We start from the raw sequence: 24815 nt of genomic DNA, 5'->3' as shown, positions 1-24815 counted from the left end.
TGTTGAAATCCCTAATATGAAACACAATTCACTGTTTAAGAACTTATACTGTCCCGTATACAGCTCTGATTTATAATTTGTACAAGATGTAAATCCTGTAAATTGATAATGGCTTCAAGAAAACTAAACCAACACTTTTGAAAATCAACAGTCAACCACAGAACTTACAAGCATCTCTGTTCAAGCTCATTTAGCAACCAGAGCAAACATTTTTTTACCACAGTTAACGTCATTTTAGCTTTATAGCTGCTGTGACCACATGAACTCACTTGATTTCGTTGGCGATGTCGTCCTCGCTGTCCCGTCGCCTCTTCACCACGAAAAAGAGGCAGATGAGGAGGAGGAAGATGAAGCCGATCACTGAGCCCACTGTCGCTCCAGCAATCACACCAGCATTGGTGGCTGTTATCAGAGAACACACAAGGATTACATGTCACCAAAAGCACAAGCTGCAAATCTACATAACATTCAAGCTGTATTGTTATTGGGGATGGCAAACAATATAACTTCCTGATTATTATGAACACGATAGTTGTTCGTGCTGTTGCGTGGTACATACAGGTGACGACCTCCAGGTTGATGAGGCAGCTCTCTGAGCCGGCCGAGTTGCTGGCTGTGCACACGTACTTCCCCGACATGTTGCTGCTCAGGTTGCTCAGCTTCAGAGTGCCAGTCTTCTCATCTAAAAAAGCATTGAACACGGACAGTCAAGGACACAATCTACAACACAATGAAGTGTGCAAAAAGCGAAGGGTTCTGAATACTTCCTGAAACCACTGTACATGCACACTGTGTGGGCAGTTTACTCCGTTATCAGTGTTTCTGCATGCATTTGGGTGCATGCACAAACTACTCATGCTTCCATTTCTTTGACACATTAGACTGTGGACATTGCATATACTTTGTTTTATCTTTTTTATAGAATTATATCTCCCCATCTTCTTCTTTTAGTTTTGGTTTTGATGTCATCCAAAGGACTATGAACAAGACTATGTCAACTATGTGAGAGTCCCTGGAGGAACAGTCTCCAATAAGCTGTCTTAGTATCTAACTTTATTAAGTAGGTAATTTAACCAATCTCAATTTTGTATGCATGGAAATGAACTTAAATGTGAGCTATGTGATTGATGATGCCAAATATATTTTCACAAGGGCAGAAGGAGATGTGTTATATTATTCAGCACTGCACTGAAAAATGAAAGAAACATGACGTTTGGAAACACAATAAACAAGTACTGAAATATAAATAAAAAAAGAACATTAGTTCTTACTTAATATTACAAGCCATGTCCTGTATAACACACATTAAAAGGAGCATAAAAAAATAATATCAGCAAGAAAGTTAAATAAATTACCCCCCCCCCCCACACACACACACACACACACACAAAACAAAAAAACAAAAACAAAAACCAATTCCTTTAAAATTAGCCTATACCCTTTTGAGATGGACCAAATCTTCCAAGTGAAGATTTTTTTTACTCACTGAGCATGGGTGAAAAGAAGACCTCAGACGTGGGACTGGTTTTCCTCCACTTGTACATGGGAAGGGGTTTCCCAGAGCTGGACTTGCAGCTCAGAGTCACATTTCCTTTCAGCACCGGCTTTCCTGATAGAGAGCACTTAGGAACAGAAGGAGGGACTGAAGGGAGGTGAGAGGATTATAAAATGTTAATTTTGTTAGATCATACAACGTAGTGTGTGTAATTCAGTCTTTGTCATAAGCAGAATCTTTATCTTACCCTTTACAACCAGACTGAGCTCGGCAGTGAGGCCGGGGCCATCAGGAATGATGACCTGGCAGAGGTAGCGTCCTGAGTCAGACTCCCGTGTGTTGTTGATGTACAGTGACACGTCCCGTGAAGGCATGATGTCGTTGAAACCAGACCGGCCCTTAAAATGGAAACTCCCCACACTCATGGCACCTTTGGTGTAGGCGATGATCTGGACAAGAGAAAAGGGAGCCAGTGTCAGACTTAAAAAAACTGAAAATAAAAGCACAAAACTTTAACAACAAGAAGAGGAACCAGTTTCATTGAGATGCATGTCAATATGATTGCATTTGCCGGTTATCCTGGGTCAAAAGAATCAGAGGGATTTTCAGTCCTAACATCTCTTGTCCAGGAAATTGTGATTGGCATTTCTCGAACATTCGGACTGATAGTCTTCTCACAGAATCCATCGACCTGGGATTTAAAAGACTTGTACTGTATTACCCGTTTTAGGTTGGATTTTAGGAGGATGTGATGTGACACAATGTGACACTGATGTGATGCTGGATCAGGGTTTAGGCAGAAAATAAATGCAAACTAGTGAGATCTCATACTTGTGATTGTTTTTTGAATATTTTCTCTCATACACACTGCATTCATTAGTCCCCTGAATACTAACCAGCAGCTGAGGCAAATCCCATAGAGATTTTTATTTCAAATGTGTATTAATCATAGACTGTATATATAGATGGACGTAACCTCTGTGACATCACCCATAGGTTTCTGAAGAGCGGTTTTGAAGCTCAGAGTGGGCTGCTCCGTCATCACCATCTTGGCAGTGTCTGACTCCACCCCTAACTCCCAAAATAGGCAAAGAGGTGGGGTGTTTGTGGAGACTTTGGTGCATATACTCACCCACCTGTCACTCAAATTGGTCACGCCCTCAGTTATGCAGAAATGTAAGCCATAGTCAAATTTAAATAGGTGAGTTAGGCCTATATAAAAATTCACCCCCGGAACAGTTGTCATGAAGGAGGAAATTAGCTGTAGAGACCAAAATCGTTTTTCCTACCAGGCTGTAAACATGAATTTCTGCTGTAAAGTTGGACGTTTTAACATGAGAGTTTAAGGGGATTGACTCACTTTTGGAGTCAGCCTCAAGTGGTGATTTGAGGAACTGCAGCTTTTGGCACTTAGGTGTTGGCTTCATTTTTCAGCCACAAAGGTTGCCACTTGGTATTAAGCTGAAAGTAGTCCCCAACAAATGCAGTATTTCCACCAGTTTTTTGTGATGTCTGCTAAAAACCGTGCCCATTTGACTTAGAAAATGATTTAGCTTTCATAAAAAAAACTATGATTTTCTCCATATTACTAAGTACCACTGAACAGACCTCAAACTTGGAGGTGATTACTTCACATTAGGTGCTGAACTGTGTACCATACTTCTCTGGCTGGACTCTCTACAGAGATTGTGGGAGAGCTTTGAAGCAGTGAGATTTTGTTCTTTTTATTCGTCTCTTTGGCTCCGAATTAAGGTGAAGCAGAGTGAGACAGTGGACGGCTGTCCAGGCGTTTGAAAAAAAAAAATAGCCTCACTTTTTAATCAACTGTGTCTTTTCCAGCTCTCTGAGTTCTCTGTTCCCCTGTTTTCTTTTTGATTGTGATCCTCTTTTGGGTCGTCAATCTGTACAGCTCAATAATCTGACCCAGGCAGATACGTAAACTGAGCCACAGCCAGGTCCCCAGACAACGTGTAAAAACACAATACAGGAGGGGTTGAGGTTGAGTAGGGGGCTGTTCAGCTGGGCTTGTTATGCAAAATTCCTCTGCTTCATTTAATGTTTTACTGCAACAACGATTTCACAAATAATCTGATTTGGAAAGCACATCTATCCTAGCCTTAATGTTATAAAACAAGCACATGCACAGTTGCTAGAGTAAAGCAGTAAAGAAATATTACAGTGCTTGTATGAAAGCTTAAAGCCTTGTTTGTCTTGGATTAATTTCTAAGGGTTTACAAAAGAAGAGCTTTGCCAGATTAACAGTATAAGAACAAGCAAACATCCTTCATAACGGTAATCCCAGATATCATAGCCACAGATGGCAAAGTATAAAGATTTTACTGGTGTGCTGTAGATATACTGTAGATATCCCTTCAATGTTTCCATATATGACTGTTAGTAGGGTCCCCCCCCCCCCCCCCCCACTTCCTCACCAGCTGGGTGCTGTTAGAGACATAGTTCCACAGAATAGTGTTGGTGCTCAGGTCAGTGCCTGGCTGTGTGCTGTACGAGGCCTTCAGCACCACCATCTGACCCTTGATCACATCCATACTGGTCTGGGGCATCTGGATCTGGGCTAAAATGCCTGTGTAGAGAAAGGTGGAGAAAAGAAAACTGTCAGTATGAGCCTTCTGCAAACCTGACCATCTTATCGTCCACTTTTATGAAAGAACGGCACTGAAAACTTGCAAAGCCGACACGGTATATACTGTATGTGGCTTTCAATAACACTAGACACTTTATAGGTCATGCAAAATTGTCCCAACCACACATATAGATAAGTATATGACCTGTAAAAATGAACAGTGGTAAGGACATTTGACAAGCCACAACTGATAACAACATCATCCATATCCAAACACAATTCTCTCTACTTAGCACTGAAACTCTTGCAGGAATTATCCAAACACAAAGCTGAGTGTGAGATGCACAACATAAAACACACTTAACAGTTTACATTTTTCAACAATTGTCTTTGAAAGGAATTGGGGAAAAAAGATCTTAAGCTCATTTGTCATTATGAAATTCTTTCCTGAAGCTGCTCCTACCAACCAGAGTTTGGAGAACATCCATGCGGACGAGCACTTGTCTTCATAATTTTTTAGTACACATCTTCTGAGACGCCGTTACTGACCGGCCGAGCAATGAGCTCTCTGTACAACAGCTTTTTTTTTTTCCATCTCTAAAACATTTGATCTGAGGGAATTATAAGTGACGTTGATACGAGAGCAAAAATAAAAAAAAAGATAAGAACTCATTTGGGGCTCAAATGCAAATGTAAAAAAAGGCAAAGACAAAGGGAAATATCTGAGGTAGTGATGCTGTTAACTGATATTAACCGTTGCAGAGATGATAAAGAGTCAAAATAATCACCTCTCTATTTATTTACCTCACTACAGTCACAGTAGAAATGACCTTAATGGTGGGTCGCAGAAATTTCTCATGAAGCATGTTAGCACACATCATAGTAATAGTAGTATCTCCTTATGGATGTGATCTTCTTCTTTATCACTGGTCCATTGATCACAGAGAAAACCAATAAGGAATAATGGATTCAGCTCATTAGTATCTCTAATAACATGAACACTGAGTTGATTGCTGCATTCGGCACCTCAGTTCAAGGTTAAACTATAAGCTAAATAAAATAAAGAACAAAGAAGAAGCTTGTGGACTCATCTTATCTGTAGTGGCCTGAAATGAACTACTAAGGGCTCATTGGCAGACGAGAATGTAGTGTGTATTTATGACCAGAGGGGGGCAGCAGAGAGTCAAAACAGATCGGCTCCGTGGGAACATATGTGAAATGCATTTTCTTTCATGTTTCTGTTAACATTTTTTTTCTGTTATAGCCACTTTCAAATGATGTCGAAAGTACTGCACATGTTTGACAGAGACAGTGTTTGTTAAATCTCAATTACTTAATTTCTGTTTACCCAAATAAATACCTAAGATGAAGTTGATCATGTTTTAAGTCAACAGAAAAGACACATCTCCCCTTTTACTTATGTCCATTGCAGCAACCATGAGAGACAGAGATTATATAGAAGAAGATGAATATCTCAGGGAGGTGATACACACACTCACTCTCCCCTGATGTCCCCATTTTCTCTCTCATCTTCAACCTCTCCACCTCTCCTCCAGACAGGATTTCTCTTTGTCTGTCAGTCTCTTCCCCTCTAATTATATTCCTTATGGACAAATCCAACATGGAGGAAAGGTGTACCTGAGTAGTGTTTGATGAGTGTCACGTAGCTTTTGGTTAAGTGTGTATGCATGTGGGTGTGTGTTCATCAGAACTATGGCAGGTGAATGCCTACGTTTTAAAAATTGATGGTACATTTACCCAAACACTTCACTGATTACACTGCACTTCAAAAATAGATTAAATCTGCACACTAACTATGCACCATGCATACTGCATTAGTCTGCTTCAGCATGACATTCCTACTAATTAGTACCATTGTTTGGGTGCCACAATTGTCACTAACTAGAATATTTCCCCATGCACAGGAAGTGATGCAATTAAATGTAAGTGAAAAGTCAAATCCAAAATTGAGCGAATGTTCTGTCCGGAGTAATCTGTGACAGCTGAACCTCTTCACTACCTCTGCATCTGCTGGACTCCTGCTACAAAAAAAGAAACTTGGTCTAACTAATCTCATGGTGCATGACTTCTGGGTATTGAAGTCCCCAGCATTCAAATAGTTGCCTCAGGCTTGCTGTCATTTGGGGCCACCAACTTGGAAAGTTCCCTGGTGCAGATTCAAAGTCACATTTTTAGAAGTGTCCTGCTTGTTTAATCCGTTTTTCCCTCTGAAACTGAATGTTTGTTTCGGTGATTTCAAACACTTTAATTATAACAAAACAAAGAAATAAAGTGAACTACAAAACACATTATTATAGAGCATGTATTTTCTTTTTGTGCATTTTTGCATTTTGCAAAAAATTGCATTTGCAGTTGCATTTTAAAATCTTCCATATATGAAAACAGTGAACCTGTAGAACATTAGATAATGATAGTGGTGATATTAAGCTCTTACTGATTTCAGTTGAGTTTTTATTTACAGCTCCTGTAAGAGTGGACACTATTTCACATTTCAAAATAAATAAGTATATACATCATACAACAAAATCTGAGTCAGATTCCCTGAAAGAAGATGATTAGCTTTGGAAATAAAGACAGGTTGAAAAAATCTGCTCCCCGGTTTTAAAGGTCCCATATTGTATAAAGTGAGATTTCCATGTGTGTTTTAATTATAAAGCAGGTCTAGCTTCTATATTAATACTGTGAAACTATCAAAGCATTCAGTCCACAGAGAAATGCATACAGCCTGTATTCAGACACCGAGCATTAAAACAAGCCGCCAGGACTTTTGTCACTTTGTGATGTCACAACAAAGCAGTCACTGCTCTCAGCCATGCCCCAAACCCCGCCCATCTGGACCCACGGTCCAACCTTTCAGGATTCGGTTTCTCTGAGTGTTTAACTGAAATCTGCTATATTTTTATTCGATCACTCAGAAAACAGTGAGCCAATCAGAAGAGAGGGTTAGAGCCTCCTCTCTTTTGATTGGCTCATCGACCTGTTGCTCCCAGAGCTCCAGAGAGAAGTCTGAGAGAGGAGATATAAAACTACAGTGAGTGGATTTTTGGTTTTTAAAACCACAAATATATCTCCTTATGGATCAACACTTCAAATAAAACACAGAAAAGTGTAAAATATAGAACCTTTAAGTAAAATCCTAGAGTCAATATCAAATGAATGCTGTTATTTCTAATGAACACCTCTTATGCTTTCTTGGCACAGGTGAAATTACAACTGCAACAATGCACCATGTAAAGCGATCCCTGCAGAGGGAGGCATAGATATCAGTTTCTCTGTCACCATGGAGACGGATGGGGCAGATAGGTGACAGAGAGAGACAGAGAACATGTAGGCTTCACTCCTTTGGGAATATAGTTGTTAACAAAGAGTTGAGCTAATGAAGTCATTATGATATGGATATGGTTTAAGAGAGGAAAGGAATCAAGGAATACTAGTGAAGAAGGAGAGAAATATGAATCAAGAGGAGAGATGAAGGAGAAGAGAACAACATGAAGAGAGAGTCATTGTGTCAGTTGCTCTTTAGACTCTAAGAAGATTTGCTGAAGCAGAGAGAGCCAGACCTCTTGTGTAGAGAGGTCCTGACTGATGGGTGGATGTGAGGGCGTAGGTTTGGCTTTATCTTTAGTAGGGACATTTTTTGCCAGATGGTCAAAATAATATGTTCATTTGCTCTCTGTCTCTCTTGTGAACGCACGCACATAAAGAGCCTGACTCTACAGAAAGTCTACTTGAATTGAACACGTGTTTGAAACTGGACTTGACTTGTAATCACCTTTTTTTTTCTCTGATTTCAAACAGACATTTTAGATTTTTTTTAATTAAAAGAATGATATGACATGATAAAAATAAATATAGTAGACAGTAGCAGCGTGCAGCACTCCAAATACTCCAGTGATGTATCAGGTGCATGATCATTGCTATCTAAACAGAACAATCAGATAAATAGTCTTTTTGTTTGATGTGGGGCAAAGACCGAATGCGTCTCTGCTATAGGCCATCACAACCGTCAAGAAAAAAATAATAGAAAATAATAATAAAGGAAAATAAAAGTATAAAACCGTGCAGGTGCTGGGGAGCTTGTCTATCTGCTGTAAGCCATGTTCAAATTCATGAAAGTTTCATCACAGAACCACAACCATGCTCGATCTCATGCTCTCAATTATATCAAAAAACTATAATAATTCATTCAGCTAAGAGCTTGCAGCTCATCTGTTTGTCGGTCTGTGTTGCTGCATTCAAAAGAAAATGACGCCTGACATTCACAAACAAATCAGCTGGACGAGCTGTGGCTAATTCACTTGTCTTGATGTCTTAATGACTCATATGCTGTCAGAACTCACGGGAAAAGGAGGAAGGAGGCAATAAACAGTAAATATCTCTACAAATAATTTCAAAAATACATGTTTGACATTGTTAGTAACGGCTGACCTCAGCTGTTACCAACAACTAATGATCATTTTGTCTAGTGAGGATGTTTTCAAGAGGGACTTCAGAGGCTCAGCTGTTTCTGGTGAGTCCAGCTTTGCGTGAATATGGTGCTTACTCACTACTCTGGAAAGGAAAATGTATTTTGTTCTTAACCTGCAGTTCAGGACCTGTAGTGACTTCCCACCCAGCCACCAGCATTTCATTGGAGAAAATGGGGCCAAATCTTCAGCTCCTCATTAGTGTGGATGGGCTGCTCTTCATGATTTAGCCTGATCAGATTGGCATTTTTTTTTTTTTCTATAAAAATCTTGCCAAGTGCTGCTTTAAGAAGATTTTCTGAAAGAAATCCGATGAGAGTGCACCGGAGAGATGGAAAATAGAGGGATAAATAGAGAAAAGAACAAAGCCATGGGGATCACATTCATAACATTCACTCTTCACTCTTAATTTGGTCAGTGAGGCTTAATCTTTCCCGTTGTGGCAGGTCTGAAATCCAGCCTGCAGGCTCCAGGACGATTGGCTTTAAATATTCCATGGTGACTGATGGCGAGGCAGATGGGAGCGAGTTCGCACAGTGTGAAGAGAATAAAGTTAGTAATGAGGTCTGGATGTGCCACACTGGAGGTAAAAGGGAAATTTCTTTCTGATTCAACAAGGTGTTTCATGGTTAGGTAGGTGCACAAGCTTTTATTCATCTTTCTGTCTGTATAGGTGAGTGTGCACTTGTATCAGGACCTGTGGGCGCAACTTCAAGAAAACATCAGAGTAGGATTAAGGTAAAAACTTGATATGGGAAAGTGGCATTCACTGAAGGTAGAAATCAGGAACATACAGTACGAGTTAAACATGTAAAACAACAGGGACAAGATTTGGCAGTGGAAGGTAGTGAAGTGATTACGATTCTGACTGGTACATACAAACAACCCCCCCCCGCCCAAAGTTTGTTTCTAAACTGTATAACTGTTTAAATTCATTATATGCTTATATGCTAAATAGAAAATGGGAAGCAAAACTGAATATTAAACCATCAGAGGGTGTTTGGCATTCACACAACAATCTGCAACTAGTTCTAAAAGATGGTGAGAATTTGGCTGGAAAAATCTCATTCGCTTTTTCACCACACCTCATATAAAAAGTAAACAGAACGAAAACAGCAGCCATGTTGGAGATTGTGCAGGCACATGAGCCAATTCCTCACATATCTTTTGGTCAAAAATACAAACATTTTGGGACAGTGTCACTCAGAGAATGGAAGAGATTTTAAACTACAAAATTCCTGGTGATGTTATAGAAAAGAAGGACACCTATCTCTTTAAAAGGAAAACATCACTAGGAACTGGTTGAAATGGGATCCCCTAGGGCCAAGACAATGGCTGGACATTGTAGAAGAAATATACTCCACTTTTCACCTGTAAGCTAGAGCGGGGACCTTCAAACAAATGACAAACAACAACAACAACAACAATAAAAAAAGAACAACAATAGGGTTGTGTCTAGTTTCACTTGGTGGGGCTAAAACTAGAAAAAATACTGATCTGAATGGGTTTACAGTCATCTCAGCTACTGGTATCATAACATCATCATAGTTTCCCAGAACTTTATCAGTAATGTTTTAGGTCACCACTGTGTCATTTAGGGATGGGTGCTGGCAGAGGACTGAGGAGAAACTCTTACTTCATCAGCCTAAAGAATAACAAAATGACTCCACTCCGTCTTAGTCTCTGATTTCATTAAAGGTTCTTTCCTCAATCAGCTACTAACAATGAGCAACAAGCTCCTACAAGACAGACACAGGTTTCTGCCTCATTTCAATTGGTTTTAGTTGTCATAAGATGTTACTGTATTTATGTTGTTGACTGAGCTCTCCTCACTGGTTTGAAGTGGGCGGGGCTCCATTGGAAAAAGGTGATGTCGCAATCTTCCGTGTACCAATCATGATAGAGCAAAATATGTAAATTGTGGCTGTACAAGCAGATTGGCTGAGATTCTGACTGTTCAAATTTTAACAGATTGTAACTACTCACTTACTCTAAGTCATAAAACATTTACACTTTAAGTGGTTTATTTAAGCAACACTAATTCAATGTGCATAAAAATCAACTTAAACATACATTTTTCTACTGATTAGTAAAGTTTGCTCCTGAGTATTCAGCAAGATTGCATAAAAACTGAAAACAGAATGAATGAAACAAAAACAAAACTGCACTTGTTCACTTTATAATATTCATGTTGGCACTGTGAACATATTGTACAGCTCCACCAACCAGAAATGTTGCAGGAAATATGATCACAATCTCCCTTTATGTTCCTGAGTTACAGCATTGAATAATGACCAGAGGTGTTTCTGCAGAACATTATGATGTCACAGTGAAGTTGCCCATCATTTCATCCTAATAGAACTTTGTGTTAAATTGTGTCATAATTGGTGAGTTACTGTCAAAAACATGTTTTGTGAGATCACAGTGACCTTTGACCTTTGACCACCAAAATCTAATCAGTTCATCCTTTGTGCCAAATTTGAAGAAGTTCCTCAGGGAGTTACTGAGATAGCATGTTCACAAGAAATGGGCGAACAGACGGACGGATGGGCGGATGGAAACATAACGCCTCCGGCCCTGGCTAGTAGTAAGGTATTCGGTTTAAATTTATCATTATCAAAGGTAAAATGTGACATTCTGTTGAAGCTACTCAGCAGTGAGTTAATAATATGATAATTATTCTCTGTGTAATAAGACAGGATGTGTCAGTCTGTATGTCCTGTAGGCTCTCTTGATAATAAGGAAGACATTTGTCTGCCGGTTGTCTGTAATGGAAAATGTATTTAATATCATATATACAGTAAAACAATCAAACTAATGATCAGTGCAACAGCCTCTACTCCACCATCTTATACTGTGTGTTTATTTAATAAAGCAACTTCATTATGTTAACTTTTCAATTATCAATTCTATTGTATTTTATTTTCTGAAAGCTGTTGGGGAAAAAGTTTTCCACAACAATTCTGTTTAACAGGCCAGAATATTACACACAATTCTACTTTAACTCTTTCAATGTACAATGTACTCTATTTCCTGGTAGCGAAACAATGCGATTGGCTCATAACGTCCCGTCACTGGGAGCAACAATAAAGTCCGGCTGTTTCATTGCTATTGAGAGCGGCAGTAAAAACCGAGCTTTGGAAAACAACCAAAGAGGACGACACTGGCCACACGTTATTCATGCGTCAGTATGTGTTAAATTCACCCAGTCTCAGTTATGTGTATGATGTGTATGTGGTTGTAATACTGCTAAGGACTCGCAATACGGTGCAAGTATACGGATAGGACATGAGCCAACATCAGATGAAGCTGTCATCACATTCCTCGGTTTCGGTGTGTGAACCTCAGAGCCAAGTGTGTATTGTACACATGAGTCTGTTGGCATTCCTCTGTGCGCTAAGGAGGCTGTTCTTTCCCTTGATGATAGTTTGCTGTGTGTGTGTGTTTCTGTATGTCCAAATCTCCTAATTACAGGAAACACTTTAAATTGAGGCTGTTTACTTCTACAGGCCTCACTGTAGATAAAGCAGAAGCTTGGCAGCCTTTGATGAGGGTGACCTTAACTAGCGTCTTTCATGTTAAAAAGACAGGCGGGGTGGGTTAGTCGCTTCCTATGAGAGTGTTATCAGCTACTTTGAGTAAACTTCTACGGTGAGCGAGGTGGAGAGGAAGATGGAAAATACATCTCATCATGGTCTTATATGTGAAGAAGAAGCTTCAGGAAAAAAATCTAATGACTAACTACAACAGCCTCATTAAAGAAGGAGAGTGAAGATATGAGAAGATGACAGGAAGAGAACAAGAGTGATTAAACACAGAGAGAAAGAGAGAGAGAGAGAGAGAGAGAGAGAGAGAGAGAGAGAGAGACAGAGAGAGAGAGGAGGAAGAAAGATTACATATGATCTGGATGATCTGCTGCGAGAAGTAGTTCAGTTTGAAAAGATGTCCCCATGGAGAGCGACTGCATCCTCTCTCTGGAGGCTGGGTGGAGATGTGATGCTATGCTCTCTCATGGAGATAAACCACTGAACCAAGTCAACCCAAATATCACCAGATCTAACTTTGGATTACAAAGTCCCTCTGTCATCAAAAGCAGGAGCAAGTGCGTATGAGGGGTTAGCTCAAATGACAAAATTACGCCATGTTACTGATGTTAAGATGAACGTCTGCATGTAGCAGTTTCATGTCAGGAAGCTGTGGTGACTCTGAGGTGTTACAGAAGCTTTCAGAAAAGGTTCAGAAACTCAGTTTGAGAGACAGACTAGTGTACTTGTTTGTTTGCCTCAGAAAGCTGCAGCTCTACTTCCTTCCTCGGACAGGTCACAGGTGGTGTCAGATGTGTGTATACACTGTCTTAGCAAAAGTGTGGTTCCTTGTACTGTATGTATTATTAAATGTAAAGTGAGGACAGTGTGAGTGAGAAGTCTGCATGGTGTGGTTCAACTGAGTGGTGTGACGTTTGTGACAAACTGTGTCAACTGGATCTGTGGGGAAATATTACTGAATAATGTATTCATATTCATTCATACATCCCCTAGTACTCAAAACTGCTAATGCAAATTAAAATCTGAATTTCCCAGCTCGCTGATTTACTTCCCTTTTGTTTTAATGCACACACAGTTTCCAACCACGCCTGACATATATTACGCACAGCAGTGCTTTATGTAGTGTGCATTAGTTAAGCATTCACATTAACAGAAATAACTTTTATATTCGACACTGAATTATTTAGTCACATCCATAACACTAGACTTTTCACTGCTGAAACACAAAGAGAAAGTAGCTACTTTAACTTTCACCCATCACCTCTAACATGTAAAAATGTGAATACACAGTGTATGAATACTTAAGTACTGTAATGATGTGATCTAATTAGGTAATAAACCTTTAATTTAATTTGTCTTCAATGCAAATTTTCAGATTTATAGTTAATACTGTTTAGAGAAGTGACCTACATTGTTGTGTCTGGTTATAAGCTGCGACACACTCGCTCAGACAGAAAAGACTGACTTTGTAGCACAGGTTGGTTCCACTAAGATCCAGGGATTTTAGTCAAGCGCAACATTAGCAGCACATTTACACACAGACAGAACAAAAACACTTCATCATGAATAATTGATGGCAGAAAAGTGAGCGCGGAGAAAAAAAAGACACACTGAAACATTGGCTCAGTCTGCATGCAATCAAATCAAGTCCAAACATCTGCTTTAAAGTCAGTCGGAGCAAAAGCTGAAAGCTGGAAAACTGCGAAGAGAATTCAGGCTGGCACGAAAAATGTAAATCAAGTGCCCATGCATGATAAGAACAGGTGGTGAACACAAGCCTGTGGGCCCCATTATTGACCCACCTTCCCTCCTAATCAATGGCCACGCTCTACTGACTCCTCACAGATCCAGAAATTAACCAGAATTCGTCTCTGTACCGTGAGAAAAAAAAAAAAAATCACTTGAATCTTACTATAGTTGTGTGAACATTTGGTTCAAGAGTACTCAAACGTGCACACACACACACACACACACACACACTGAGCTTCTCAGTCGCACAGAGGACTCAGGGCTGGAGAGCGAGGCAGAGCTCATCATCTGATAACCGAGCGAGCGCCGGTCTTTTCAGTATAATTAAAGCATAGACACAGCGGTGAGACTCTCGGAGAGGAAGAATGTGTCATCTCTGTCCTCGAGCTGCTAAACTACCAGCCACTCATCAGCTGGGCACACCGAGCGAGTGAGAGAGAGAGAGAGAGAGAGAGAGAGAAGAGGAGGATAGAAACATCTGCTTAATTGGCGGAGCAGAGATAGTGTGAGGGCAGGAGGGTCAGCAGTGTGTGTGTGTTTGTTGCTGTAGAAGTCTGCATGTGTGTTCATATGTTTATGTATATACCTACAATACAAGACTCCACTGCTGGACTCCCCCTCGACAGCTGCAAATGTGTCTTGGGTTGCATACTGAATACTTCAACGTCTGAATTCACGCTGCACTCTGACTGCTTAAGTGATACGTAGAGTCTGCTGTGCTGTGTGGAAGGTCCTGTTGTCCTTGCACATTGTCTGATACTATGTTCAGTATCTATCATAGTCACCATGGTCAATGTTTACATGCACATAATAATGTAACGATGCAATGAGTGACCTTCATTACTGTTTACATGTGGCCTGCACTAATTATAGTTTCTTTAACATTAGATTTTGAAAATTACTATTAAGCTAATTACATGTTTAATTGAAGAATGAGTTAATTTCTTGAGGAGCTGAGTGATTAGAGAAACTTGACTCTGATGTAGAGGGTCAGCCTGTTTGTCAGTGAGGAAAAACTTTCATCACCATTGACCATTAGCCAATCAGATGTTCCATGTTTCCCCACTGTAATCATTTGATTTAATAAACAATGATTCTGAGTGGAAAATTAAAAATGGATAAGATGTTAATTGCTGCAACTCACAGCTTCCCAGCTCTCTTAAATTTTTGTTAGCAGCACAGGGATGTTAATGTCTGTCGGCCAGTCCACCACTTTGGACCAGACTGAGTTAGCTCGATGATTAGAAGATGAATTGCCATGAAATTTGGTACAGACAGCCGTGGTGCCTAGAGGATGAATCCTACTAACTTTGTGATCCCCTGACTTCTCTTTTAGCACCACCAGCAAGTCCAAATCTTTACTTTCCAGCGTCATATCTCAATATCTACTTGATGGATGTGCTCGAGTGCAGGGGGTTTCACTGTGAGCTCCCCTGCATATAATAATCCAGTCAAGTGCAGCAACTGCTAATCCTATTGGTAAGCAGGTCAAACCATAATAGTTAACTTCCTGTTTTCAGAACACCACCATGAACCTGCCCCTTTCACCTCATGCAGTGTTTTATCCTCACATCTTTCACCCCACCCTTCATATCTCCTGTGCCACCTTGGGGAGGCGGGGCATGCCTCACAGTTACCTATTACATAACCTCTGCTCACCACCAGGTTGCCATTTGTGGTTTCGAGGGAAATATCTCACCAACTATTGGATAGACTGCCATTAAATATATTCAGACATTCACGTCTGAATAAATTGTCAGAACTTTGTTGATTCTCTGACTTTTCGCACCATCAGAAGGTTCATCCTGTTTATGATCATTTATGGCCAAATACCTGCCAAACTAAAAAATATCCCATCAGCTCTTCTGTGTTTAGTGTTAATTAGCAAATGTTAGTACGCTAACATGCTAAGCTAAGACAATGAACATGATAAATATTATTCCAGCTATACATCAGCATGTTAGCATTGTTGCTGTGAGCATGTTAGCATGCTGACATTAGCATAGCTCAAAGCACCACTGTGCCACTAGCATGGCTGCAGACTCTTAGTCTTGTTATTATAAAGACAGCAGAAGTCATGACGTTATGTTGGGGCTAGCCTCTGTGCCACCAGCTTCTGTGACTCTACAATCTCTCATTTCTTCCATCAGTCTCTCTGAAAACAGGAAGCTTGTTCCTGGAGTTTATGTTCCTTCTGTGCATCAGTTGATATGAAGCTGAAGAAGTGATTTTAACAAAGTTCAACAACAATCACTACGTCTCCCATGAAAAAACTACAAGCTTGGTTTTAAACTGTGTAAAACTCGTCAATGCCTCTTTGTCATTTGTCAACTTTCTAGATGTAATCTCTGCTACTTGGTTCAGTCCTCTTTGTCCTGCTGTTATTACAGACCACAACCCCTTAACTCCATCATCACCTCACCTCCTCTGATTTTTGGCCTGTGAACATCTAGGTCCTTATGGGAAATGGTATTCCACAAAGTATTTTCCAGAAAGTATTAAAATAAAAAACAAATTTCTTAGAGACTGGAAAACAGTTCAATTCATTCTTGTGGTTGAAGGTACTCAGACAAAGTTTCCTCATTGTTCAATTGGATGCTTATGTGATCAAAATCACAAAAAACAGAATCGTATTGTGTTTACATGAATCCTGTCTTAGTTGCAATATTGTCTTGATTCCATTACAGTCGTGCCTTCTGTGAAAAAAATGCTCATGCTGAGAAAGAAGATACAATAGCTCCTTATTCCTGCACGTTTTTGTGCTGGACAGATTCTAATACTCACATCTCTGTTCTCATATTCTTACGCAGCAGTATTCATGTGCCAGGCTGATGTGCAGGTTTCGATAGCAGTTTGAGCTTTTAGCAAGAACAGAAAGTGCTTTGGTTAATTGGATCCGAATTCCATCTGATGGAGACATCATGGGAACTGCTAGAGAGGCAAATTACTAAAAATCTGTCAATTGACAGAGCTTGAAGCTCTTATTAAACACATGCAGATAAAGACCCAACCACGTTCTTCTGACTCGATCAGTCTTATCAGGTGACCGACACAATGGAACATCAATTCTAATTCAGCTTTAGACCAAAAAAAACTTAACGGCAAAAGTCTAAAACTGCTCTGCTTTTGTTGATTAGAAATTGGTCTGGAAAAAAAGAAAAGAAAAAAGCAGCAAAAGTTCACATTGTCTATAAAAAATCAAAGACATCCTCTACACACACACATATACACACTTCCTCTGCATTGTGTGGATGATGGCAGGGAGGAAAAAGCTGGGCGTCCTGATAGCGCCGTAATGGAGCTTTAGTCCAGGATTAGCCTGTTTGTACTGGTAGGAAGTGTTAAAGTGAAGTTCAGTAGTTGGGGTCAGACAGGAAGTAACCCCACACTGAGACACCAATAGCCTGCTTATTGCCCACTCCCACATTTGAACACTGACTCACTAACCTTTATTTAAACCTGCAGTGCACATCTTTTGTCTCCCCCTTCTGGCAGTGAGAGTAATTATACAAACAGCGCACTCCAAGGACGAAAAGCCACACCAGTGGTAATCCGTGTTTGTCCTCGCCGTCAATCGCTTTCCTTTTTAGACTGTAATCCTTCCCATGAATCCTCTGAGTTTCATCAGAAACTTTTCTTGGGCGCTTCCAAGGTTTCTCTGTCACAAGCCCATACTCCGCATACAAGTTGCTGTAGCCTACTCCGTCTCTGTCGCTACAGTTGCTCCCCTCTTCAGCTCTGGCAAACCAATGGTCACTGGCTGATATTAAATACATTGCTGCCAGTGGGCCAGCGTGGGAACGTCACCACAGACGCCAGATTTAAAACTCAGGGAGAAATACAGAAATATTTAACTGATGCTGATAGACTTAATTAGCATTGTGTGAACTCGTTTGACAAACTTGAACTTAACGTTCATTTATATGTAAAAGTCCCACACTCGAGCTTTAAGGCAGTAATGTTATCATCAATATCTTACAATGAATAAAAAGCTAATACCACAAAAATAAATTGAACATTTCCTGTAAGCCTACTGTTGCTACTGATGCTATTGCATTACTCATTTGGTCCTTTGTTACTCTACGACTTCAGTGATGAAAATGACATACAAACAGAGGGTAAAATATAGATTTGAAATAATTCTAGGCCTTTTTCAGTACAGAGTACACCATGTTCTATCTTGTGTCTTTAGGAGTTTAACCTGGAAGTAGGACAACAGTAGATTCGTCAACATCAACAGCTGAGCCAGGCTCTGGTGATTACACTTACTCTGACTTTACATAATCTCAACTCAAGGGTCCCTTTAACTATGAAATGAACTCAACAGGTACACATCTGTTATACTCACTTTAGATGTAAGATTTAATATCATATGGTGGGTTCTCCACTAATGGTCCATGCACTTTCCCAATAACTAATATCAAGAAACTTTCCCAGTCCACTTACGTGTCAAAAGCACGATGGTGGCCTTTCATTGATATGGTTGTATAATGTCCTCTCTTACAAAAATGGACATCAAAACCTGGACTTTGTCATCGGTCCATTAGCCATAAAATCTCTTGGGCTGCCCAATCCTGATTATTGTCAGTTTTCAGTTGCACACTTTACAAAATGCTGGGTGTAAAACAATGCTGCAGATAAAGCTACCATATTTAACCAATCAGCGACAATCACAGCTGCAAGCCCCACACTGAATGTTCCTGAACCTTCGGAAGGTACGACTCACCCAGTAGAGACTTTTTTGGGGGTAAAACTATCTTCCCAGAACTTAATTTAGATCATGGTTCCTCCTGCAGGTAGGGGGGCTGTGTTCTTCAAAAGGTTTCCGTTTCCTTATGAAAGTTCCTGTGGTTGAAACACACCTATACACTACTGTTTGTTTTTATTCATTTTACTTGAAGTGAGGTGACATCTGTACTTTTAAAAGAGGCAAAAGTTCACAGAGGCAGCACTATTGTGCAATGTTAGCTGTCCAATGAAGACATAAACCTTAATATTATTATTACTAGCTATGATACTTAGTAATAACAAGCAAGCAATCACAGCTACCACAGCACAGCACAACACAATAACTTTCTTTATGTGCTCCATAAATCTATTTGGAATTCATGCAGTACTCAACAAAGCAGGCGTAGTATGTCATGCCCCACAGAAGCTGCCATCTGGACCAATCAGTGATAAATATGTTTCCATGGTTTGCCCAGTAACTGCAGCGACACCCTGGGTTAATGAGTGTCGGGTTGAAAAACACAGAAGTGTGAGGCAGCATTTCCTGCTTTTATTCAAGGTCTGAGTACAGCAGCAAACAGTGAGGGTGGGGTAGCTGGATATGACTGTATGGTGTCATACCACTGAACATTCACACATGTGCAAAGATACAGTAAAGACTTGATTTTTTTTTTCCTCGAAACATCTTGCTAATGCACTATCCCCTTTGCTGTGGGGTTATCCTATTTGTCCAGGGAGTCAGTGCCAGCTCTGGAGATCAATGTGTACAATATAGAGAGATGACAGGTGACATGATCTTCTAAGGACACCATTGAATCATGTTGAATTCAGCCAACGGTTATTCTACCCTACTCCCCTCCTCCCACTACAATATGACCTGACATGAGAGAGAACCACTGTGTTGACATACAGCGGGGGATCACTTTCCTATTCACTTCTATGGGTAAACGGTCTCAGACTTTTGGACCCCACTCTAGAAACCCAGCGGCCTTCAATCTGGGAGTCTGGGTATCGTTTCTCCACTTTAATCAAAAGACGGGAAACATCACAAAATGACGTGACTCTGTTGTGTCAAGGAAGATGGACGGAGATGTGCTCTCACCAGTGGCAGGCTCTGTGTGTGTGTGTGTGTGTGTGTGTCAGTGGATGCCATTAAAGAGATGTGGTGACATGGTTGGAGGTTGACAGGCGGTTAAGTGAAACAGGAGAGATGGGATTCTGCTAGAGATGAGTGAAGTATGAGCAGCTATGTGATTGCTGTGTCGAACAGGGAGGCCACGGAAAATTTCCTACCCGGTAATAAACTCGCGACAACTCTGGTGTGTTGTCTCCACCAGACATTTTACAAGAAAAGACATGTCGTCTTACTATCTGTAGATAAGAAATGTTACCTCCAGATGCTGCCACTTTCATCAGACAGATTGCCTCATTATTTATATAAGGTTACTTTTTGGCATTTGGGTTTAAAGCTAGGCCCTCCTTGCAACACAAGCAGCACAGTTACAGCTGTGAGCCTTTGGCTACAGTTAGCAGAAGGCTAAACTAATAGCAACATTCAACAAAACCACTCATCGCCTGCTTTCATGGTCAATCTACCCACACAACCAACCACTTACAACACGTATATTAGCCTGTTACATGTCCAGAGACGTATAGCAAGTTCTCTCTGAAACCCTTCACTGATATTTGACACGTGTCCATCTGAAGGGATGTGCACATGCATCTGCATTTGTAGAGCAGCCAATAGGAAGTCTCTCCCATCACAGGCTAGATTTTCTAAAATAGAGCCAAGAGGAGGTGCAGACGGGTAGTTTGCTCTCAGATATATGATAAAAGGCGATTACCCCAACTTTAAATCTGAAATTGCCAAATGGGCACTTTTGCTTTTCGCTTTGACACAAAATCCTCTGCCTTTGTCTTGTCAGTCAACTCTCCTCTATTCCACTACTCTGTGATGGGACTCTGCTCTGCTACCTCGATACGTGAAAATGATTCAAATGGAAAAAAGCTAGTGGGGCCAGTGGACAATTATGTAATTGGACACGATTACCGTGGCAGCAGTAGTGTAAAACTATGAACTCTCTAATATCTCTAATATCTGTATCTGTAATACATGCTAGCTCATGTAGAGCATGTGTTGTGTGTTGCTGTGTTATCTTGGCCTCACATTTGAACTATAATGCTTGTGTTGCTGCCGGCTGAATACAGAGCGCCACCACAAAGCCAGGATGAGGTAAAGCTGATTAGGTATGGTGATCATCAACGTAAACTTTCATTTTAACTCAACCAATTGTCTGATAAAACGCATTCATACCCCCCCCCCCCCCCCCCCAAAAAAAAAAAGCACAGCAAGTCAACCGATCCTTGGGGGAAGAGCACGCTGTGTAGAAATATGCTTTAAAGACACAAGAGCAGAAGAAAGAGGTTTTTTGGGGAGATGAAAGCGGTTCGTCTGGCACTGAAGGAGCGGACGAGGTCCATGATGACGCCATTTGGTCCTCTCATGGTGCAACGCACACCATGCGCTTGGTCCGCCTCCTCTCTCTCAGAACTAGAAGCAGCACAGCAGATGTTGATGTTTGGATGGTAAGCCCAGTGTGTATGTGTGTGTGTGTGTGTGTGCGTGTGTGTGTGTGTGTGTGTGTGAGACGCAAATTCATCTGCCTTATTAGGAAGAAAGACCCCAAGAATCAGTTGTGTGAATGTAAACTCAAGACACAGATTCCTCATCATAGTCTGTTTCCAACGGTTTTGATTGGCTTTTTCCGCCAAGTTTATTTAATTTCCCAAAGGATGTTAAGATTCTGACGCCTTCCTCTGATTATGATTTATAGCTTTCGTCTTATTTTAGGTGTGTTATTTAGTGTCACATGTGTTCAAACGTGTAACTCTTTGTTGTTCAAAAATGGGTTTCTCCATAATTAAGGGACTCGTCTTGCATACCCTTGAAAATGACGAGCAAGGAGAGAGGAGGAAGATGCTTGGGATCAGAGATAAGGGCTCTGCAGTCAGAGAGGGAGAGGCATTCATCTTGTTTTGACACAAAGACTGATAACATATAGGGTCGGGGGGGGGGGGGGGGGGGGTGTGCAGGAGGGGCGAGGATGAGGTTGTCTGCCGTGTAGCGATGCTAATTGAAGATGTCGAACATCTCAACATGCTAATTTGACCTGAAATGCCAGTGATGAAAGTGTGTGTGGGGGGGAAACTTTCTCTCTCTTCTTTTCGTAGTTGGAACGTGATCATATATTGCTATGTGATGGTTTCTAATAACGGTAGCTTTTTTTTTCCCACAGGGTACTTTCTAGATTATATCATTGCTGGTGGAGCAGTGGTGGACAACAGATGGTGGAAATGACACAGAGCATGGGACAGGCCTACAGGATTATAATACATTCTCAGCAACACATGGCTATCCCATGCCATGTGTGTCAACACTGGAGTGACACGCTTGGTAAACACACTTCCACAGCCACAAAAACACACACACACACACACACACACACACACACTGGAATATAAGGCTCAAGCATCTTAAAGAGGATTACCAGTGAAATTTAGACAAGAAAGAGAAATTGCAAACTCCACCTTAACGTTGAGCTAACTTAAGGCCCTTTTAAAAACCTGCTACGACCCGCTAACATCAGGCTTTTGCGGGCGATGGAAAAGGGAACAATCGACATTCACATCCGCGTCAAATTTCTCTGCAGTAGACACAGGTTTTTATCGTCTCAGTGATGTAAACACAACGCCCGGGTCAACACTCTTCCGAGCTGTTTGGTCTGAGCTCAAACACTGTAAACAGACCTGTCACCTGGCGGCTAACGGCTCGCTCTTTCAACCTGTAACTGCATGTGGTGACATTGTTCCCTGCAGTGGTGTATGTCCTCTTAGGGAAATTTGGCTGGCAGTGTAAAAAGAATCAGTCACTTTACCCGCGTTCAAAAAACAATAAAAAATCTAAAAAATATTCCATGTGAATCTGAGAAGACAAAATCTTTTTTTCCCCCCATCTCAAGATCAGCTGATTAAATCATCAAAATGTTGATAGTAGAGGTAGTGTTTATTTTTCTGATTGAATAATGGCACATTTACATTTCCCTATGTGATACCACTCTATAAAACAAAACAGCACTCGTATAGTCAATGCAGCAGCTTTGACAAGAGAAATTTGACTCTTGCGTCTCAGTCTGGGAGATATAAACAGCACTACCGGAGCTGACGTGACAAACATTCAATCAGTTGTTTAACTGTACATCTGTCGTGTCGCCATACTGCACTAGGCGCCCTCAGCATCCTCTGATAACATCCTGTCTTTCCTTCTTACAGAATATGTTGCATATCCTAATTAGCAAACTCACAAACCCCAGAGAGAGCATGTGGGGGTGGGGGCATCAAAAACAAACAAAACAGCTCTTGGAGGCGGGAAGTGGCAGGCAAAGTTCACCGTCTCCAGAGGAAATGGTTATTTTGCTGTTTGGACCCTGATATCCCCCTGCAGCCTGAGTGCAGGGGGAAACCGTCCTTTTCTTGTCCACGGTGGAGAGACTCATCCTCAAAAGAAAAAAAACACCTGATTGAGCCACTAAATCAGCATGGCTGGGATATTTACTGGGCATTAGCCTCAAGAGACAGCAAGAAAACAGAGGAGAAACAGTCCCTTGTGTATTACTGACAAGCTATCAAAGAGCTACTTGAAGATGGATTATTCAGAGGCACATCCATCTCTGATAAAGCTAAATGTCTGAACTGTTTACGGAAAAAATACCACATTGCTCAGTGTCAGCTTTCTGTTGGCGGAGGGCCAGGAGTGACGACTTAGACCAAAGATAGAAATGTCAGACAGTCAATATTAAAGAAAAATGCAAATGGCTAAAGTGTATGTGGTACCCTTTATTAAAAAAAAACATGCTTTTATATTGCAGCTTAGTTACACGTTTAAGATGGTTTAGCTCTCGTTAGATTCCCATAAGAGGCATACAAGCAAAAGAAGGCACTGTTCGTTGTCCGTGAAGATCATTTTCTCTCACCAAGCAACTGTCTGTTTTTTCTGTATTTCCAACTTCCAAAGACTAAAAATACAAGCCTTAAAACTGAGATAAAAGTGGTCTTCATTTGCATGTTAATGTACCTGTGGCTTTGGAAGTGACAGTTAAGAGCTAAAGGAGAAGCCTTTAATCTATGAGCACATGCATCAAGTACTCAGCAGGAAAACCTGATCTGACATGTTCCTCACTCAGAGGATTTAGCACCAAATTCATCTTCAGGCCACAGGTGCAAAGTTCACTTTACTCCAATGTATACACTATACTGACACCAACATGCTTTATGACCAGCAGCTGCAAAGGTTATAGCTGGACAGTGGTGTTAAGTAACTAAACACATTCACTCAAGTTACTTGGGTAAATTTTGAAGTAATTGTACTTGAGTATTTTCATTTTTATTCCCAACGCCGTCGACTCAGCTGAACACAAACGATGCAGATCATCAGGCCGATTGCCGCATGTTCCAGTTTCCAGCCTTAATTGCATCTGGTTCTCGGGCTTCACCTGTCAGCCAGTCCCAGCCTCCTGTCATTGGCCGCCTCCTCTGGACCCCAGTATCCTGCTCTGACTCCGGAAGGGCTCTACCTTCACTGTAGGCCTCCGGCTCGACTTCCCAAGCTCCACCTGTCTCTGGCCTCTGAGCCGTCCGCCAGAGGTCTCCTGCTCCAACTCTGAGCTGCCCCCAGGTCATCCCCCTGAGGCCTTTTGCTCTGTCCCTGCCTGAGATGCCATCCTCTATGTACAAATACATAGAGGACTATGTATTTGTTACCCCTCTTGCACCAGTTGTAACAGTGTTAATGCAACAATGATTTTATTTTATGAAAATATAAAAGTGAGGGTGAATATATAAGGAGCCAGAATATTTCATGACACCTGCCTGTCTTATTTATAAGGAGTAAATCAGACTCATAAAAATCATAACACACTCTAAATTCACTTTTGCTGCTCTCTGGCTCAGCCTGTCTGCAGTTTACTGCAGTGTACTGATGTTATCACTGTGTCCAGGGGATTTTGTGGTTGTCACAAATAATTTTGGCAATAAATATAAAGCTGAACTGTGACTGTATAATGTCTGGAGTCAAGAGCAAAAACACAGTTTGTCCTCCAGTGACTGAGTTCAGGGATGAGGTATGGCACATGTGTCATACTGTGTGTTCATGGCATAAATTGTTCAAAATG

The 24815-nt window shown here is 40.9% G+C and overlaps 1 protein-coding gene across 1 annotated transcript in view; it reads right to left on the bottom strand.

Annotated features, from left to right (window-relative positions):
• esama (endothelial cell adhesion molecule a) overlaps positions 1-24815 on the bottom strand; it is a 60815-nt gene that overhangs the window by 3051 nt on the left and 32949 nt on the right. Inside the window, exons 2-6 of the mRNA XM_023410161.2 lie at positions 3928-4079; positions 1743-1944; positions 1487-1642; positions 560-682; positions 270-402 (exon numbers count right to left, since the gene is read on the bottom strand). Coding sequence (XP_023265929.1) covers positions 270-402; positions 560-682; positions 1487-1642; positions 1743-1944; positions 3928-4079 — 766 coding nt within the window. The remainder of the gene's footprint in view (positions 1-269; positions 403-559; positions 683-1486; positions 1643-1742; positions 1945-3927; positions 4080-24815) is intronic.

This window comes from Seriola lalandi, unplaced genomic scaffold, assembly GCF_002814215.2.
Source record: "Seriola lalandi dorsalis isolate HSWRI2012SDOR001 ecotype SW California unplaced genomic scaffold, Sedor1 jcf7180002054415, whole genome shotgun sequence".
NCBI classification, from domain to species: Eukaryota; Metazoa; Chordata; class Actinopteri; order Carangiformes; family Carangidae; genus Seriola; species Seriola lalandi.
The sequence above is the reverse complement of the archived record's forward strand: the minus strand, read 5'-3'. Positions and strand labels throughout refer to the sequence as shown.